Source organism: Cannabis sativa, chromosome 7, assembly GCF_029168945.1.
Source record: "Cannabis sativa cultivar Pink pepper isolate KNU-18-1 chromosome 7, ASM2916894v1, whole genome shotgun sequence".
In the NCBI taxonomy this organism is placed as follows: domain Eukaryota; kingdom Viridiplantae; phylum Streptophyta; class Magnoliopsida; order Rosales; family Cannabaceae; genus Cannabis; species Cannabis sativa.
This window is the reverse complement of record NC_083607.1, coordinates 56,945,420-56,966,320: the sequence shown is the minus strand read 5'-3', so window position 1 is coordinate 56,966,320 and position 20,901 is coordinate 56,945,420. Positions and strand designations below refer to the sequence as shown.

The window sequence follows — 20,901 nt, the reverse complement described above, 5'->3', positions numbered from 1 at the left end:
TTTAATTTATATCCAATTTTATAGGTCATATCCTTGTTATGTGCATTAAGAACTCTAATTTTGATAAGTTATGAGGTTATATTTGATACTTTGATTATAAAAGAGAATATTTATCAATTAAAAATTTTAAACTTACCCCTTTATTTTTTATTAGGGCCCAAATTTTAAAATTAAATACTTGCATTTAATTAAAATTTATCCTCAAAACTCATAATACCCCATATTTAAAATATATGACCATTTTTCTATTATGCCCAAAATACCCTCTTTATTTACTTCACCCCCTCTCACTTCTTCTCTCTTTCCCTCTCTCTTCTTTTCTCTAACCCTTACTGCCCGAAGCTACACAAAGGGAAGGTCAAATTTTTGCTCCTCTATTCTCATCTTTTTCAGCTCACTACACTAGCAGTTACTGCACAAGGCTCACCACATAATTTCTCTCATTTTTGGACGAGCATCATACACTAACTCATGGGTAATTTTTTTTTTGTTTGTGTAATCTTGTTGTTGTTGTTATATTTAGTTTAGAATGTTATTTTGATGCTTGATCTGTAGATTGTTGCTGTTATTTGGCTGTTTTTTCTGTTAAAAAGTTTGCTGCCTGTGAAATCTGGATTTGTTCTGGTTTTCTGCATTTTTGTCGTCGGGCCCGATGCTGGCCCGATGGGGGTCCGATGAGCTGAAAATTTTGATGGCAGGGAAGACGGCCCGATGGGTCCGATGGTCGGACCATGTGGGTCCGATGGTCCGACCCGTTGTGTATTTTTTTTTTTTAATTATTTTTTGGACCTGGGTCCGATGCTCTCCATATGGGTCCGATGGGTCCGATGGTCGGACCATGTGGGTCCGATGGTCGGACCCGTTGTGTATTTTTTTAATTTTTAATTTTTTATTTTTTGGACCCTGGGTCCGATGCTCTCCATATGGGTCCGATGGTCGGACCAATCGGACCCCATCGGACCCGATTGGATTTTGGATTTTTTTAATTTTTTTTTTATTTTTTTAAAGGATGGTCCGATGCACCTCCATGGGGTCCGTGGTCGGACCAATCGGACCCTGCGGCAACTTTTTTTTTATTTTTTTAATTAATTAATTATGATTATTTATTGTTTATTATTGTATGCTTAATTTATTTTGTAGTGATTTATTAATATTTGTGTTATTAATTTTTCTTTTATTAATAATTATTATTTTATTATCAATTAATAATTATTTTTTATTATTAATTATTATTTTATTATTAATTATTGTTTTGTTATGAATTATTAATTATTGTTTTATTTTTTTTAAATAATAATTGTTTTATATTATGAATTATTATTAATTATTATTTTATTAATTATTGTTATATTTTTTATGGTTTTAGTAATAATTATTAATTATATTTTATTATCAATTAATAATTATTTTTTTATTATTAATTATTGTTTTATTATGAATTATTAATTATAGTTTTATTTTTCATTTTTTTATTAATAATTATTTTATTATTAATTATTAATTATTAATTATTATTTTATTATCAATTAATTATTATTGTTTTGTTATTAATGATTAATTAAGATTTTTTTCGATGAGATTTTTGTTGTAAATTATAACTGTGTTTTTTTAAATGTTTGTGACAGATTCAACTGTTAATGCGTGTGTTATGTATAATGGTGTTTGGGAGCTTGATGGTAGAGATTGGATTTATAAAGGGAGTGCCGCTTTGACAATTGACATTGATCCGAACCTAAGCTACTCAGGTTTGGTTGATGTTTTGTACGAAGAAGCTTGGATGTTGACAAAGCGGAGTATGACTTGAAATTGGAAGTAAATTACAAGTACAGGAAAGGCTATGAGTATCCTCCTGAAGTTATTCGAAATGATAAGCGTGCAAGGTACTTTTTATCTACACTTGCGAAGAAGCCAGATGAATTTATTCCTTTGTTTGTGACTTTGTTAAAGAAGAATGTTTGGGTTGATCCTAGTCCCACACCAAGTTCTGTTAAGGATAATCGTAGCGAGGTTGGGAGTTTTGTTCCATAAACAAATCCAGAGGTGTTGGTTGCGGATGTATTACCTGAATTAAACACTATGATGCCGAGTGCTGATATTGTAGCACAAATGCCCTTCATTGATGGTTTTTGTGATGGTCCAGACCCTGAATATTATGTTGAGGGCAATGATGGCGTAAGAGACGACGAAGGTACGGAGGCCCCCGCCGCCGTACCTTTGAACTTGACTCCACTATCGTACCAAATACCACCGAGGCCACCGAGGCCACCGACACATAAAAGAATGCCCCGTAGAGAAAATTGCCAAACACCTGGTACTAGTAGTAGTCGTCCAGGCGAAACCAGTCATGCTAGAGGAACTACTGACAGTACAGGTCCTAATAATGGTAGCGAGACCAATGATGTTAGTGGTCCTACTGATGCTCGAGGTACCAATGTGACTGGATGGAGCGATCCATTTTCTTCTTCGACAAGTTACGGTAAATTCAAGGAGAAAATGTATACAAGAGAAGACATCGAGGATCATAGTCATTATATCTCTACGGGTGGCACACCAGGCGGGGAGTTACATGTGGGAAAGTTTTTAGAGACAAAGAGCATTTAAAGATGGTTGTTGGCACGTATGCAATGAAGAAAGGGTTTGACTACTACGTTAGGAAGTCCCGGATCTTGATATTTGGTACGTCACATGTAAGGATACAGATTGTGGGTGGAGATTAAGAGCGAAGAAGAACGTACTTTCTAACATGTTTGAGGTGAGTACATTTCATAATGTACATACATGTTCCCTTGATCTTCGAGGAAAAGATAACCGTCAAGCATCACCTGTAATAGTTGCCCATCTAATTAAGGATAAGTTCACAATCGACGGCTCGGATCGGTTGCCCTCGATATAAGAAAAAGTATGCACAAGGATTACGGGATCCAAATGAGTTACGAAAAGGCATGGAGGTGCGAGAGAGAAGGCAATACACTGTCTCGGGGTACACTGAAGATTCGTACTCTTTATTACCTAGTTACTTGCACATGCTACGATTGCGGAATCCGGTACCATCACGGATTTTGTGGTAGAAGAGGGTCGCTTCAAGTATTGTTTCTTCTCTCTGGGTCCTTCTATTCGGGGGTTTAAGTTTTGTCGACCTGTTATATGCGTTGATGGGTCTTTCTTGAAGACTAGGTATGGTGGGCAAATGTTGTGTGCAGTGGCTTTGGATACAGGGAGTCATATCTTTCCGATAGCTTTTGCTATAGTTGACAGTGAAAACCACAATTCCTGGACCTATTTTATGAGAAAATTGAAAGAAACGATTGGTGATGTTGAGAACTTAGCTTTTGTTTCGGATAGGCATCAAAGTATTGTTCGTGCTTTGGATATCGTGTTCCCTGATGCACACCACGGTGCATGCTACCACCACATTATTATGAACGTCAACCACAAGTTCAAGACTGACGTCTTCACGAATCACATTTACACGTGTGCGTACACGTATTCAAGATCAGAGTTTCACAGAGAATTTGAGAACATTCGGGCCATGAATCCAGCGGTTGCAAAATATCTTGAGGAAATCGGATTTGAAAAATGGGTCCGGTCGTACTTTCCAGGGGTACGTTACAATGTAATGACGAGCAACCGGGCCGAGAGCTTCAACAACACAACTAAGGATGCAAGAGGCTTCCCGATCAACTCTTTGTAGCATTCCTGAGGTCCAAAGTCCAGAAGTGGTTTGCTTCATGAAAAGAAAAAGCTGACAAGTGGACGAAACCCCTAGCACCAGAAATGGAGGAGGACTTGGCATTGCATTTTGAAAAAGGTCGGTTTTTGAACGTTGACTCATGCGGGCCTTACACGTTGCAGGTTCACCCTGGAAGAACAGTTCTCACCGGTGGCGTAGTGGACTTGCAGGAAAAGAGTTGCACTTGCGGCTTGTTCCAGTGCATGAAGTTTCCTTGTCCTCATGCATGTGCTGCATCTCAAGAGCGAAGTATTAGCGTGTACACACTATGCTCGCCATATTACACAACAGAATATTGGAGGAGAACATACGAAGGAACAATTATGCCAGTTGGTGACGAGGATGATTGGGAATTGCCTGATGACATAAAGAACATGACAGTTGGAGTGCCTGTTGAGAAGCAACCAGTAGGGCGACCCAAGAAGCAAAAGGTTGGAAGAATTAAGAACAACCGAACTGCTTGTAATGGTGAAAGGATTATCAAATCACGAAAATGTAGCAAGTGCGGTGCCAAGGGACACAACAGAAGCACTTGCACCTATCGAGGTTTAACATAAATTTTTAGTTTATTAGTATTGTGATGCGCTGGACTATTATGTTATTTATATTTATGGTGTAAAATATTTTTAATTTGTGGCATGAACATGTGTTGTACTGTTATGTATTTCTTAGAAAATTATTTCTAAACTTTGTTAAACATCTGAGCCAAAAACAAGTTCTACTGATAAAATAAAATAATTTTAGTGAAAGTAGTTTGTTCAAATTGAAAAGTGTAAAAGTAAACATTGTTCAACAAATATAAAAAATTAAACATCTAAAGTTCATGCCAAGTTCTGGTAGAATAAATCTACTGCCCATCTCAGGCGAAAGAGCGACATATGCTGATCATGTACTCCATCGAATGGTAGATCCAATAACTTATGCTCAATATGCTCTATGACGTACATTCCACAATCGCCGCTGCAATAGTAGGTAAACGCAAAATTTAATAAACCATAGAGAATATTATAATTTTTTTTTGTTAATTAATAAACATACTATAAAAAAAATGCATTTAAATTACCTCGATTTTGTCTGAGGTACAACTTTATTGTCCATTATATCCCAGTCGAAGGGTCTGACCTGGCTTTCGGAGGCTGTCATTTGAGGGACCATCACCATGTAATGAGTGTCACATACACCACACTGGTCCACCAATTTGGCTAGTAAAGGGCACCACACATCCATAAGCGAATTCAGTTCGTCTTTCGTTAGAGATCCAAGACTCGAATCGAAGAGGAATATCTTCCACAACTCAAGATTGACCTCCATAGCGATCCAATGTTTCTGTCCGTTCAAGAACATGGCCATGTATATGCACTCCATACCCTTCCAAGAAGGCAAAAATTGGTTTGGATCCCCACGAAGGAGTTCCAAGATGGACTCATCCCAAACAAAACCATCATGGTCAGTATTGCTCTTCCAAGCATCCCACCGACCCCTCAACGATGAGGTAAACCAAGATGGCATGACAGTACACTTACGTGGGTACAACTCCGGGAAGAAGTGTTGCCTCCTCCTCATCATATGGAAAGCAGCATCCAAATGCTGCACAACACATATAAATAAGTCAGCACAACCACATTACAACATTAAAAAAAAAATAAAACAAATAACAACGGTAAAAAGCAGTAAATAACAACATATAATACTTAGTTAATAAACTTACGTCATCAGAAAGCCATAGTTTGTCTGTATTTAGGGTCGAGAACCAAGCCACGCCACACAGACCGGTGAAGACGTCCCTCGGATACTTGTTTCCGATGGTTCCCACTAACCAATTTCGAAAACTATGTAGTAGCTTCTCATCAACGGGCCGAAGTGGGTCAACATTCACATTGGTTGTTGATGGCTTCATCTTCTTCTTCATTTCGGTGTACTCGTCAAACCACCTTGGCCTTTTCTTCGTTCTCTTCTCCACCGGTGTTGGAACGGTCTCTAAAACCTGAACCTCTGAATCTTGGGTATCTCCAATGGACGTGACCGACATGTTCTGAGGTGTCTGGAGTACATCTTCCACATCATTAGGTCTGTAATCATTCGGAAGAATGAACTCATCTCCTGGAGACACGGCGTCTGGCTGTGGCTCTGCCTCTGCGCTGGGCCTTCTCTGATCTCCCATAAGAGCCAATAGGGTCTTCAAGTAACCCATTATCTCAATCTGCCCTTTCAAAATATCAGTCTGGCCTTGCTTCAAAGCAAGCTGTTCCTTTTCAACACGCTCCAATCTTGCCAATATGGCAGAAGATATTGGCACCTGAGGCTGTGAGGTGCTGGGAATAGATGCGGCTTCGCGGCATAGATGCAGAATCGGGCATTGAGGCAGACGGTGGAACAGAACGGGCCCCTGATGGTGGAGAATGTGGTGGTGTATCATCTCTGAAGATTCCAGCTTCCTCCGCTCGCTGTTCTAGCGTGAGTGCAAGCTTTGAAGCTTGGCTGCGCAAACTATCCTGAGTAGGCTGGCCATCATTGCCAATAACCAATTCCTCCATATCCACAAATAGAGGCGCCTCACCTCCAGTGACGTGGCTCAAAAACTCGGCCTCATTACTCCGCGGACATAAAACGGAGTACACTGTCAACTGCAAATTATAACAAATTGATTATTAGACTTAAAATAAAATAAAATAAATAAATAAACGTAAGCAAATGCAATGAATTAACAAACTCACTTTTTTTGCAAATAATTAGATGACTTCCTCTTTCCCGAGTGGGGCATCCTTACTCTCCCAGTTCACCATTCGGGGAAAGCGATGCGATCTTCTGATTGCAAATTTCTCAGCAAGCTCGAGGATGGACTCATAAGCCCAATACTGCAATGCTACAACATATCCATAGGCCGAATACTTTGACTCCTTCTGAGTCGTTCCCTTCTCAATCTTCTCATCCATATGCTTTTTCTTTTGTACGAACTCCTTACTCCAAGTATCTTTCAACAAGTTGAAAGAAATTTTCCCCCACGGGTAATTGTAGTAAAAAGGGAGGTCCTCAACCATTCTAATGATAAATGGGGGAACCGGGGTCTTCTCTTCTTTCCCAGTCAGAACACCCATCACGAACAGCACCAAACCCAACTTGTAACAATCATCCTTCTCAGTGCAGCTCTCAAAGACGATGCGCAGACGACCAATGCTGATAGATGGATCCCCATTAAAATATTCTACTATCAAACGGTCTGACGTCGCCCTCTCCGAAACCTCAGCCTCAGTCGGTCCACGTAACAAATTAAGCCCAATCACCAAGGCAAACTCAGTTCGGCCGAATCGGCATCTCTTCTTTGCAATATAAAAATGCACCTCATCATCTTTATCTGATTTTATCTTATGCATGAAGAGCTGATGGATAAGAGCACCTGAAAACGCTAATGGCTCTCTCTCAAAAAAATTGTTGAAAGGGGATTCCTCCTTCACCCTTTCCAACAACTGCATTTGTACAAACTTGGCTTTTACTTTGGGGTAATAGTAACTACCGCCCCGCCAAGTAACACGACCAGTGTAATGTTCAGACACTGGCAGTAAAAGTCGTGGAACTTTGGAAGACTGCAAAAAAAAAACAAAATTATATCACACCCTAAACCTATAAATAAACAACAATTAATCATTAATAATAAAACAATAATCAATAAATAATAAAAAATTAATAAGACAATAAAAATTAATACAAAAAATAATAATTAATAATAAAACAATAATTAATAAATAATACAAATTAATAATTCATAATTAGTAAAAAAATAATAATTAATAAAACAATACAAATTAATACAATAGTTAATAATTAATAATAAACATTAATTAATAATTAACAAAAATTAATAATTAATAACTAATAATAAACAATAATTAATAAATAATAAAATAATAAAAAATAATACAATAATTAATCATTATTAATAAAACAATAATCAATAAATAATAAAAAATTAATAACACAATAAAAATTAATACAAAAATTAATAATTAATAATAAAATAATAATTAATAAATAATAAAAATTAATAATTAATAATTAATAATTAGTACAAAAATAATAATTAATAAAACAATACAAATTAATACAATAATTAATAATTAATAATAAAACATTAATTAATAAATAATAAAAATTAATAATTAGTACAAAAATAATAATTAATAAAACAATACAAATTAATACAATAATTAATAATTAATAATAAAACATTAATTAATAATTAATAAAAATACAATAATTAATAAAACAAGAAAAAATAATACAATAATTAATAATTAATTAAAAAACAATAATTATTAAAACAAAAAAAATTAATACAATAATTAATTAATAATAAAAAGAATACAATAATTCATTATTAATAATAAAACAATTATTAATTAAACAATACTTAATAATTCAATACAAATAAAATAATACATAAAACAATTACTAATATTTAAAAAAACGAAAAAAAAAATTCAACTTCCATACCCATCGGGCCTACAATCGGCCCCATCGGGCCTACATACAATCGGCCCATCGGGCCTACACCTGCCCCATCGGACCCCTAACCTACAAAATACCCCAATCGGACCCTTCGAAGCAGACCATCGGGCCTGCATGAAATCGGCCCATCGGGCCATCGGGGGTCCCATCGGGCCATCGGACCCGATCCTTTATTTCACAAATTCGGTCCATGCATCGGGCCATAGCATCGAACCCATCGGGGGTCCCATCGGGCCATCAGACCCGATCCTTTATTTCACAAATTCATCCATACATCGGGCCATAGCATCGGACCCATCGGGGGTCCCATCGGGCCATTGTCTTCCCAAACCGATTTCTTAGCCTAAATCAACCCCTAAATCTAACAAATTCGTTCAAATCAAACCCTAAAATCAATACTCTATGTCATAATCACTCAAAACAATAACAAAAATAAAAAAAGAGGTCGGTCGAACATACCTTGGCCATTTCCGTTTGGGTCGTACGCGGTGGAGGGTGGCTGGACGTTCGTACGCCGTGGAGGGGGGCTGGAGATTTGGTGCTGCGCGGTGGAGAGGGGGCTGGGGCTTCGGTCGTACGAGGTGGAGAGGGGTCGGGTCTGCTCATCCGTGCGTTTGGGCGAATTTTGGTTTGAGAGAATAGGGGACGAAGAGAGGGAGAGAGTGACTTTTCAAATGAGGGGGGTAAAATTGGGTTTTAGTAAAATGTATCCCACTTTACAAATTATATCTACTATAGTATTAGGTATCCAATTTTATTATTTATTAAGTATACAATTTCAAATTTCCCCCTCTAAAATGTTTAAGACGGCCCTGATGTTACCCTATATTATTTTAGATAAGATTTTCATAGCCATTTTGATATATTCCTAAAAATAAGAATTTATGAAATAAAATATTATCTTAATATATTAAAAAAAATAAAATAAGACAATGCTAATTTTATTAATAAATCATTTAGTAATTTTTTATATTTATTATAATTTATTATATTTTTAACTAAGTTAGAATGAAATAAAAAAAATAGCTTAAAATAAGTAATATATATCTTAAACCATAAGATAATAAATAATAATTAAAAATTAAAACAATTTTTAAAAATACTCATCGAAATAAGTAATAAAAAATTAGTAAAAACTTAGTTACAAATTTCTTAATAAAGTATAAATGAAATTAAAAGGGTTGTTTTTTTTATTTTAGTTATCTTTTGTAATGATAGTAAGAAAATACATGTTTTCCACATTATTTTTTAAAATAGATCATAATAGTGTAATTTTCAAACTAAAATATTAACAATGTAGTTTGGAAAGATTTGTTAAGATTATGATTTAGAGAGAAAGAATGAGAGGGAAAATAAATAAGAAAAAAATTATGTATACATACCTATATAAAATATATAAACTTTAATTAGCACACTACTTAATGGTAATATTAAAATAAGAATTTTTATTTAAATGAAAAATATTCTGAAATATTATATTATAAAGAAAAAACTTATCTTTACTAACTGCGGAACAAATCATATGTGTCATTGCTACTTCACGACTGTAAAGGCCGCATATGGTTAATACCTTGATATATTAAATAATTAAGATTTATGTATGAGATTAATTAATAATTATGAAATGTACATTTTGGAAATATATTTAATATCATTTATGTTATTATGCTATTTAATGTAAGATTACCCAATTTCTGTGTTTGTGTTCGGAAGCGGTGGAAAGCGGCGCTGGGCCTTTAGAGAGTCATATTTTGTATTTCTAGAATTTCAGTGGGGTGTAATAAGTTTAATTTTAGAGACGTTAGAATTTTCGGGGTTTGTTATTTGACCAATTTACTCTTGGAAGTTTTTATTTGTTTTAGTTTGGTCAAAGGTTAAATAGGTCTTTTTACCCTAATGTTCTTTGTCTTGTAGTGGATTTGGGGGCTGGTGTATTTCTTCATTGATAAAACACAATTAAAAAAAAAAAAGAAGAAGAATAAATAAGAGGAAAAACCTAGAAAAGTTGAGACTTCTTCATCTCTCCCTCTCTTTCTTTCGAATCCCCCAAACCCAGCAAGGAGGTGGGTGTTCTTTGCTGTAACTTGTGAATTTTAGCAAGGTTCCTACTCCTTTGAACCAAGGTAAACCTCCCTAGCTTTTCTATTTGAGTTTTTCTTAGTCTTTGAAGTAGATTTTATGGTTTTAGGCTTGAATTAGGAGCTGTGTGTATGTGTTTGGTTTGGGCTCTTAATCTGAAGTTAGATAATTGTAGATTTTGTTGTTTTAAGCTGAGTTTGTTGGCTATTTTGGTGTTTGGTTGGAAATTTAAGTTCAAGAGCTTAGGTTGGAGCTTAATGGTGGTTTGGAATTTTATGTGATTTTATGGGTTCTGTTGATTGGAATTGGTTTATATTATTGTATTCAGGTATTCTGGAGGTTTTTGAAAAGTTTGGGCTTGGTTTGAATTAAAGGGGTCGAGTTTTTTGTTCCCAGCTCAGAACCGGTCGACCGGTTCTGAGATGCCTCGTGCAACCGGTCGACCGGTTGGTACCCAGGAACTGGGGTTCCGGTTGGGAACCGGTCTGCCGGTTGGGACTTTTCCCGAACCCTAGTTTTTTCCGTTTTTAAGTAATTTAGGGTGTTGCTATCCTTTTTATCGATAGGGTTAAGCTTAGTCTGTATTTTAAATCCCCGTAAAGCGTTTAGCCTGTCTCTCATCGGATTTTGAATATTATGGTTTAGGGCCCTGTAAAGCGTCTAGCTGCGTTTCCACTCGAGTGGCCAAGCTACTTGAGCACGGAACGAGGTAAGATAGCGTAAGAATATATATATAAGATTATATGTTTGTTTATTTGTTGCACTACTAACACTAGTTTAAATATGATTTATGGAGTGTTAGTATAGTGTTGTTATAATTGGGGTTACGGTGTTACCAACACGAGTACCAAGGGTACGTGGTGTTCGTGGTACAACACTTAGTAATTCCCGAAAGTACAATTAAGACTCTACCAACACAAGTACAAGTTTTGGTACTTTAGTGCATTGGGTATAGTAGTCGTACTTCCTTTGAGAACGTTCTTAATCATTTGGTGAGCTTGGTTATTGAGCTCAGGGCGGTTTAAACATAAAGCCGACATTACATTACTTTTATATTTTCTTGCATATCTTACTGAGTCTGTTGACTCATCAGTTTGCTACCTTGTGTAGGTAAAGGAGAAGCAAAGCTGGAGGAACAGGGAGGCAGAGCTCGGCATGATTGTACATATCGCGGCAGTGCAACCTGGAGGGTTTCGATCTCTTAATATTTTGGAGTCTGTATTTTGAAGATGCATGTCCGCAAAACTTTAAAAAAAAAAATATATGTGCATATTACTAAAGTACTTTTAACTTGTATTTTGATACTCGGGATCCCGATCCTTATGTTGTTAAGATATAAATTATTAAAATTAATTTTCGAATTTATTATTATCAAATTCGAGCGTTACTGTTTGGTATCAGAGCCACCGGGTTGTTCACTGAAGACCGTCAAGATATGTACAATCAAGGCCAGTGTCGAGCTTAACTCACGGTTTCGTAAGCTTTATTTCTCTTTGCAAACTGGTTTAAGATATGTTGTGTTGTATATATGATTAAATAAGATGTTCGAAATCTTAATTGCGGTCTTGAAAATATTTTGACCACTGTCTGACCTACGTGCCTTGTGGGTTCGCAGGCTAAGTCCTAAACAATGGACGACCAGCGAAACGTTAGAAGGCAGGGTGAGTTGGTTGAGACCGGAGGTGGTCGGGGTGGTAGAAATCCCCAAAACCCCCGTGGGCGCGGTAGAGGCCGCGGTCGAGTCCCGAGAGGTGGACAGGAGAATCCACCTCAGGCCCCGGTTGATTGGGAACAAAGGTTTGCTGAGATGCAAACTAGAATTGAGCAACAAGAAGAAGAGATCCGACGACTCAGGCAACGGAATGCTCCTGTTGAGCCTCCCCCGCAACCGCCTGCTGCGGTTCCTGCAGCCCCTGCGGTGCCAGCTAAGCAACATGTTGCTGGTAACCGCATGGAGCCTTTATATGAAAGGTTCAGGAAGCAAGCACCTCCAGTATTTCTGGGAGGCCCTGATGTTTTAAAGGCTGAGCAGTGGTTGACTGTTATCGAAAGAATACTGAATTTTATGGGAGTAGTCGGAAATGATAGAGTGGCATGTGCCACGTTTCAATTTCAAGAAGATGCCCTGATTTGGTGGGAGATGGTATCCCTCACCAGGGATGTAACCAGAATGACCTGGGAAGAGTTCCGGGAATTATTCAACGCCAAATATTACAATGAGGCGGTCCGCAGTGCAAAGCGGAAGGAATTTGTTGAGTTGGTACAAGGTGAGGGTATGTCGGTGACTGAGTATACAACCAAGTTTGATCGCTTGGCTAAGTTAGCCTCCGGAATCGTACCAACAGACTTCAGCAAGAAAGAAAAGTATTTGGCTGGGCTGAATGCCAAGATCAGGCATGACCTAGTTATTACAACAAATGATACCACAACTTATGCAGAAATGGTTGATAAGGCTCTTCGAGCGGAAGGAGCAGTTAAATTTTTGCAAGAAACCCGAGAGTCTTCTGGTGTTGGTGGGATTACTATTCTCCCTATGTCTGGTCCTGAAAAAGAGAGTGGGGGTTCTACTTTTGAACAGAAGAAAAGAACTTTTCCATCTTCGGGAAGTTCAGGGCAAGGAAAAAGGTTTCGTGGAAACCAGAACAGAGGAGGACGTTAGACTTATTCCTATCCTGAGTGCCCGCGTTGTAAAAAGCATCACCCCGGAACTTGTAACCGAAGAGCTTGCTTTCAGTGTGGTTCAGTGGGACATCTCAGGAAGGACTGTCCTCAGTTGAAGAAAGAGGAACCGAAGCCCGAGGTCAAACCTGTGCCTGCACCTGCTCGTGTTTTTGCTATAACTCAGGCTGATGCTGCCGCCCGGCCTTCGCAGTTGCGGAGTCGGCTTCTAATCAATGGTTTTGCTTATACTGTTTTATTTGATTCGGGTGCTACTCGGTCTTATGTGTCGTCAAGACTTCTTGATCAGTTTGATAGACCTAGTGATATTCTCGAGACGGGGTTTGGAACCCTGCTGCCTAATGGAGAATTAATTATTTCAAGAAAGTGGATTAGATCTGTAATAATTAGAATTGAAGATAGAGAATTAAATGCTGATCTTGTGGAGTTACCATTGGCCGAATTTGACATTATACTTGGTATGGACTTTTTGTCCAAATACTCTGCTAGTATTGATTGTAAACGGAAAATGGTGACTTTTGAACCGGAGAATGAGGAACCTTTTGTTTTTGTTGGTTCGGTCCAAGGTTCTCGTGTTCCAAGAATCTCAGCGTTGAAAGCTAGGGATTTGTTACGTAATGGATGTGTTGGATTCCTAGCAGTGGTGGTAGACTCCAGTAAACCTGTGTTACTTGGACCTGAAGAGGTTAAAGTGGTTAAGGAATTCCTGGATGTGTTTCCAGAGGAATTGCCTGGGTTACCACCTCAGCGGGAGATAGATTTCATCATTGATTTAATTCCTGGAGCAGAACCTGTTTCAAAAGCACCCTACCGAATGGCACCTGCTGAATTAAAAGAACTGAAGATACAACTCCAAGGGATGTTGGATCTAGGGTTCACTCGGCCTAGTGTGTCACCTTGGGGAGCCCCAGTGCTTTTTGTGAAGAAGAAAGATGGAACTCTTCGGATGTGTATCGATTATCGGGAGTTGAATAAGTTAACTATTAAGAATAAATATCCTCTGCCCAGAATTGACGATTTGTTTGACCAACTTCAGGGCAAGACAATATTCTCTAAGATTGACCTGAGGTCTGGATATCATCAGTTGAGAATTCGAGAAGAAGATATCCCGAAGACAGCCTTCCGAACCAGGTATGGTCATTATGAATTCCTGGTTATGTCTTTTGGGTTAACAAATGCACCGGCAGCCTTTATGGATCTCATGAATAGGGTATTCAAGGATTTCCTCGATAATTTTGTAATTGTATTTATCGATGACATTCTTGTGTACTCTCGGTCAGAAGCAGAACATGAGCAACATCTTCGAATGGTTCTGCAGCGACTTAGAGATCATAAACTCTATGCAAAGTTCAAAAAGTGTGAGTTCTGGCTGTCACAAGTCTCCTTTCTGGGACATATTGTTGGGAAAGACGGGATTATGGTTGACCCAGGGAAGATTGAAGCGGTGAAGAATTGGCCTAGACCTAAAACAGTCACTGAAATTCGAAGTTTTCTCGGTTTAGCTGGTTATTATCGGCGTTTTGTGGAAGGGTTTTGCAAAATTGCGATGCCGTTATCCGAGTTAACTAGGAAGAATCAGCGATTTATATGGTCAGATAGGTGTGAAAAAAGTTTTCAAGAGCTGAAGTAACGATTGATTACAGCTCCTGTTCTAGCCTTGCCATCTGATCAAGAAAAGTTTGTGGTGTATTGTGACGCATCGAGACAGGGTTTAGGCTGTGTGCTAATGCAAGCAGATAAAGTCATAGCCTATGCTTCTCGGCAATTGAAAGATTATGAGCAGCGTTACCCAACTCACGACCTAGAACTTGCAGCAGTGGTGTTTGCCTTGAAAATTTGGCAACATTACTTATATGGTGAAAGGTGTGAGATCTATACTGGCCACAAGAGTCTCAAGTATTTCTTCACTCAAAAGGATCTGAACATGAGACAGAGAAGGTGGTTAGAGTTGGTAAAAGACTATGACTGTGAAATCCTGTATCATCCTGGAAAGGCAAACGTTGTAGCTGATGCCTTAAGCAGAAAGGGACCTGATCAGATATCCAACATGGTCATGATTTCCTCTCAGTTAGCCTCGGAAATGACTAGGGCAAACATTGAGTTGGTGACTGAGAAATTATTTAATCTGACACTTCAGTCAGATTTGTTGGAAAGAATTAGGATGGCCCAGTTAGAAGATCCCGAATTGGTTAAGACTCGAGAAGATGTCTTAGCAAGCAAAGCTAAGGACTTCTCAATTTCAGACAATGGGATGCTGTTGTTTAAAGCACGGGTGTGTGTCCCTGATATCAATGAACTTAAGAAAGAAATTCTAGAAGAAGCTCATACTACCCCTTACTCATTACATCCAGGAACCACCAAAATGTATCAAGACTTGAAGCCCTATTTTTTGTGGTATGGCATGAAGAGGGATGTAGTGGACTACATCACTAAATGCTTAACCTGTCAGCAAATCAAAGCTGAGCATCAACGGCCGGCGGGGTTACTTCAGCCATTGACACTTCCAGAATGGAAGTGGGAAGACATTGCAATGGATTTCGTGGTTGGCTTGCCTAGAACCACAGGAATGTACGACTCGGTTTGGGTTGTGGTGGATCGTTTTACAAAGTCAGCACATTTCTTACCTGTTAAGGTAACCTATACCGTAGATCAGTATGCTGATTTGTATGTGAAAGAAATTGTTCGTCTTCATGGAGTACCGAAGTCAATCGTTTCAGATAGAGACCCTAAATTTACATCCAAGTTTTGGGTGAGTTTGCAAAAGGCTATGGGAACTAATTTGAAATTCAGCACAGCCTTTCATCCTCAAACAGATGGACAATCTGATCGAACTATTCAAATACTTGAAGATTTGTTACGGGCTTGTGTTATGGATTTTGGAGGGTCCTGGAGTAAGTATTTGCCTCTGATTGAATTCTCCTATAACAATAGCTATCAAAGTACCATAGGAATGGCTCCCTATGAGCTGCTCTATGGCAGGAAGTGTCGTTCCCCAATTCATTGGGACGAAACAGGAGAACGGAAATACTTAGGCCCTGAATTAGTCCAGAAGACAAATGAAGCAATAGACAAAATCAAAGCTCGAATGCTTGCTTCTCAAAGCAGGCAGAAAAGTTATGCAGATCCCAAGCGACGGGATGTTACATTCCAACCTGGTGATCATGTCTTTCTACGAGTATCCCCAATGAAAGGAATCAGACGTTTTGGAAAGAAAGGCAAGTTGAGCCCTAGGTTTATTGGACCTTTTGAAATTCTGGAAAAGGTTGGGCAAGTTGCCTATCGGTTGGCTTTACCTCCATCTTTATCAGCTGTGCATAACGTATTTCATGTTTCCATGTTAAGGAAGTATGTATCTGATCCAATGCACGTTTTGAGTTATGAAGCATTGGAATCGCAACCTGACCTATCATATGATGAACAACCAGTGCAAATTCTGGATAGGAAGGAAAAAGTTCTCCGAACTAAAACCATATCTTTGGTCAAGGTACTTTGGAGAAACAGTAAAGTGGAAGAAGCCACTTGGGAGTTAGAAGCTGACATGAGGACTCAGCATCCTGAGTTGTTCAGGTAGATTTCGGGGACGAAATCTTTTTAACGGGGGGATAATTGTAAAGGCCGCATATGGTTAATACCTTGAAATATTAAATAATTAAGATTTATGTATGAGATTAATTAATAATTATGAAATGTACATTTTGGAAATATATTTAATATCATTTATGTTATTATGCTATTTAATGTAAGATTACCCAATTTCTGTGTTTGTGTTCGGAAGCGGTAGAAAGCGGCGCTGGACCTTTAGAGAGTCATATTTTGTATTTCTAGAATTTCAGTGGGGTGTTATAAGTTTAATTTTAGAGACGTTAGAATTTTCGGGGTTTGTTATTTGACCAATTTACCCTTGGAAGTTTTTATTTGTTTTAGTTTGGTCAAAGGTTACATAGGTCTTTTTACCCTAATGTTCTTTGTCTTGTAGTGGATTTGGGGGCTGGTGTATTTCTTCATTGATAAAACACAATTAAAAAAAAAAGAAGAAGAATAAATAAGAGGAAAAACCTAGAAAAGTTGAGACTTCTTCATCTCTCCCTCTCTTTCTTTCGAATCCCCCAAACCCAGCAAGGAGGTGGGTGTTCTTTGCTGTAACTTGTGAATTTTAGCAAGGTTCCTACTCCTTTGAACCAAGGTAAATCTCCCTAGCTTTTCTATTTGAGTTTTTCTTAGTCTTTGAAGTAGATTTTATGGTTTTAGGCTTGAATTAGGAGCTGTGTGTATGTGTTTGGTTTGGGCTCTTAATCTGAAGTTAGATAATTGTAGATTTTGTTGTTTTAAGCTGAGTTTGTTGGCTATTTTGGTGTTTGGTTGGAAATTTAAGTTCAAGAACTTAGGTTGGAGCTCTAATGGTGGTTTGGAATTTTATGTGATTTTATGGGTTCTGTTGATTGGAATTGGTTTATATTATTGTATTCAGGTATTCTGGAGGTTTTTGAAAAGTTTGGGCTTGGTTTGAATTAAAGGGGTCGAGTTTTTTGTTCCCAGCGCAGAACCGGTCGACCGGTTCTGAGATGCCTCGTGCAACCGGTCGACCGGTTGGTACCCAGGAACTGGGGTTCCGGTTGGGAACCGGTCTGCCGGTTGGGACTTTTCCCGAACCCTAGTTTTTCCCGTTTTTAAGTAATTTAGGGTGTTGGTATCCTTTTTATCGATAGGGTTAAGCTTAGTCTGTATTTTAAATCCCCGTAAAGCGTTTAGCGTGTCTCTCATCGGATTTTGAATATTATGGTTTAGGGCCCTGTAAAGCGTCTAGCTGCCTTTCCACTCAGGCTGACCGGCACACTTGACCACGGAACGAGGTAAGATAGCGTAAGAATATATATATAAGATTATATATTTGTTTATTTGTTGCACTACTAACACTAGTTTAAATATGATTTATGGAGTGTTAGTATAGTGTTGTTATAATTGGAGTTACGGTGTTACCAACACGAGTACCAAGGGTACGTTGTGTTCGTGGTACAATACTTAGTAATTCCTGAAAGTACAGTTAAGACTCTACCAACACAAGTACAAGTTTTGGTACTTTAGTGCATTGGGTATAGTAGTCGTACTTCCTTTAAGAACGTTCTTAATCATTTGGTGAGCTTGGTTATTGAGCTCAGGGCGGTTTAAACATAAAGCCGACATTACATTACTTTTATATTTTCTTGCATATCTTACTGAGTCTGTTGACTCATCAGTTTGCTACCTTGTGTAGGTAAAGGAAAAGCAAAGCTGGAGGAACAGTGAGGCAGAGCTCGGCATGATTGTACATATCGCGGCAGTGCAACCTGGAGGGTTTCGATCTCTTAATATTTTGGAGTCTGTATTTTGAAGATGCATGTCCGCAAAACTTTTTAAAAAAAAATATATGTGCATATTAGTAAAGTACTTTTAACTTGTATTTTGATACTCGGGATCCCGATCCTTATGTTGGTAAGATATAAATTATTAAAATTAATTTTCGAATTTATTATTATAAAATTCGGGCGTTACAACGACAATCTTAGGATAAACACAAAACAACCACCACCATAAATTGATACCAAACAAAATATAATGGGCACAAACTACTAAACTTACAAAATAAATGCTATAATTTTATATTTATCATTATGTTATTTTTAAATAGAAATTTTTACACTAAAAATACAAAATATATATTTTATTACTAAAATACTACCACACGGTTGAGCCTACATTTTTACTCTTCAACTTTATTTTATTACAGTTTTACCACTTACACACACATTTCATGCATGCATCACTACATGTCAATAGACTATGACCTCTATCAATCAATCATCCATCATTTTCTTCTCATTTTCTCTTCTTTTTCCTTTTATTTTCTATTTCTTTTTAGTTAGTTTTTTTTTTTTAAAAATATCAACCTCCATAGCTGAACTCTTTCTTCTCCATGATCCCAACTCCATTTTTCCTCTTCTTTTTGTTCTTCAATTTTTTTTTCAACTCCCATTAACCGAATCCCATAACCGTTTTCTATCCTTTTATTTTTCTCTTAATCCATATATAAATATAGTTGTAACTCGTTCTTCATCAACTCCTTCCCCTGTTCAAAAGAAAAGCTTTAAAATGGGATTGAAATCTTTAGCTAATAGAACAATGGTAAACGACCTGTTGTTGAGGAGGATGACTCTGATTTTGCTCCTCCATTGTCTAAACGTAAGCGACCTCCTCCAAAGAAGAAATCGAAGGTGGCTGCCCAGGAAAAAATTCCTGAAGATGTTTCTCAAAAAAAGAATCAAGTTGGTGGTGGTCTTCGCTCTCAGGTTTTTTTTCGGTTTCTTTTTGGTTTCCCCCTTTTTTGAAATTTTTTCGTATTTGACATTAGTGTGTTTTGTATTTATCGATTTTACTATTTAAGGTTTTTCCTTTTAACATTTCTTTTTGTTTTGTTTGGTTTTTTAGGGCTTCTATTTTTTAGTTTAATTTATATGTTCTTTTATGGGTTTTTCATTTTCGTTTGTTTAGTCTTAATTTCTGTTTCATTTTGTTGTTTTTTTTTTCTATTTTTATTTTTCCAGATGTTTTATTGTTTTTCATTTCAATTTCTTCATTTGATTATTTCTCATTTTGTAATAGTTTTTTCATAGTTTTTTAATAGTGTAAACATCTTCTGTATGTATTTTTTTTAATATATTTTTTGTCTAGTTATTTCCTGTCCATTTTTATATCATCAATAGGTAACAATTAGATTTACCATGGATGTTGATGTTCAAAGAGTTTTTCCTGTATTTTAGTTTGTATACAGTTGTTTTGTAGTTTTATTATAGTTTTGCCACTTGGATATGTTATTTCATTATAAAACTAATATGCAACTATTTTGCACAAAACTTACTATGTATAACTACTATTTCTTAGTCCCCGTCAAATTAAATTTCTGCATAATATATAAACTAACATAAAACGATAATGCAACTATAAGGCAACCAAAACAAAAAGTAAACAGACTTATACGTAACTGGTTGTACCTTAATTCGAATTTATTCTTCTTATTGTGTTTCTAAAAAAAATATATATATATTAGAAACCAGTAATCAATCAAAATGCAACTGTATATAACGTAGATGTATTATTCATGAGGTTTTTTTTAAAATTTTTCACATCATACATTGTTTTGGATTTGGTGGGAGCTCCAGATCTGTTTGTTACAGCTACATTTCATGAATATAGATTTCGATATTAGGGGGAGTTATTTTGATCGAATAAAATAGAAAACAAATGTGTAATTTCAGTTTCTTCACAGTTTTTCTAATTTTTTTTCGTCATTTTCTGTTTAGATCATTGCAGGTCTTCTTTTCCAGTTGATTTCGCCAGAATTAATAGTTGTATTTTTATCGTTTTGGTTTCATTTTGGTTGTTTTGCGGTTTTGAAACGATCGCGGTATTTTCACCTTCATGGTTCGCTCTGTACAACTGAAGGCTTAGTGCATGTGGTATTTTTGTAAATATTTGTATGTGGACGGTATAAATGTTTAATGGGCCGGCCCAAAGTATTTTTGTAATTTTTTTTTCTTTTTTTGTATTTTTGTATTTTTTCCCTTTTAAATATTAGCTAATATAATCTTTTGTATTAAATGACTTGCATTATTATTATTTTATTAGTAAATTTTATATTTTTTAATAAATTATTAAGTGAGCATTAAATAACATATTAAATTTTGTATCAAGATTTATAATTATATATTGGAGCACAATAATAAAAATTGATGTAAAATATCACAAAATTATTTTTTGTACAAAATATAAGTCAACTTTTATATCTCATTTCTCCCATAGGAGATGGTCTAATAATATTCAAACTTTTTGCATTTTTACATTGCTTTAGTTAAGTATGCTTTATTGGTAATATTGTG

General features: G+C 36.7%; 2 protein-coding genes across 2 annotated transcripts; one reads left to right on the top strand and one right to left on the bottom strand.

Moving 5' to 3' along the window:
• The first annotated feature begins 3,774 nt into the window (after nt 1-3,774).
• On the top strand, nt 3,775-4,287 carry LOC133039767 (uncharacterized). The gene has a single exon (XM_061118713.1). It carries the CDS (start codon nt 3,775-3,777, stop codon nt 4,285-4,287), a length of 513 nt encoding a protein of 170 aa, XP_060974696.1.
• Nucleotides 4,288-4,431: 144 nt separating this feature from the next.
• Nucleotides 4,432-9,016, bottom strand: LOC133039766 (uncharacterized). The gene is made up of 6 exons (XM_061118712.1): nt 8,693-9,016; nt 6,469-7,311; nt 6,111-6,354; nt 5,439-6,058; nt 4,794-5,317; nt 4,432-4,690 (listed from the first exon to the last, which is right to left on the bottom strand). Exons 1-6 carry the CDS (start codon nt 8,837-8,839, stop codon nt 4,552-4,554), a joined length of 2,517 nt encoding a protein of 838 aa, XP_060974695.1. The 5' UTR covers nt 8,840-9,016; the 3' UTR covers nt 4,432-4,551.
• Between the last annotated feature and the right edge of the window lie 11,885 nt (nt 9,017-20,901).

Bases quoted from the DNA above. Each gene is read 5' to 3' on its own strand.
- LOC133039766 (XM_061118712.1), bottom strand. From the start codon at position 8,839: ATGAGCAGACCCGACCCCTCTCCACCTCGTACGACCGAAGCCCCAGCC. The intron at 7,312-8,692 runs GTATGTTCGACC...TTTTTTTTGCAG, and splicing joins CCCAAACGGAAATGGCCAAG to TCTTCCAAAGTTCCACGACT. The intron at 5,318-5,438 runs GTAAGTTTATTA...TGTGTTGTGCAG, and splicing joins AACTATGGCTTTCTGATGAC to CATTTGGATGCTGCTTTCCA.
- LOC133039767 (XM_061118713.1), top strand. From the start codon at position 3,775: ATGGAGGAGGACTTGGCATTGCATTTTGAAAAAGGTCGGTTTTTGAAC.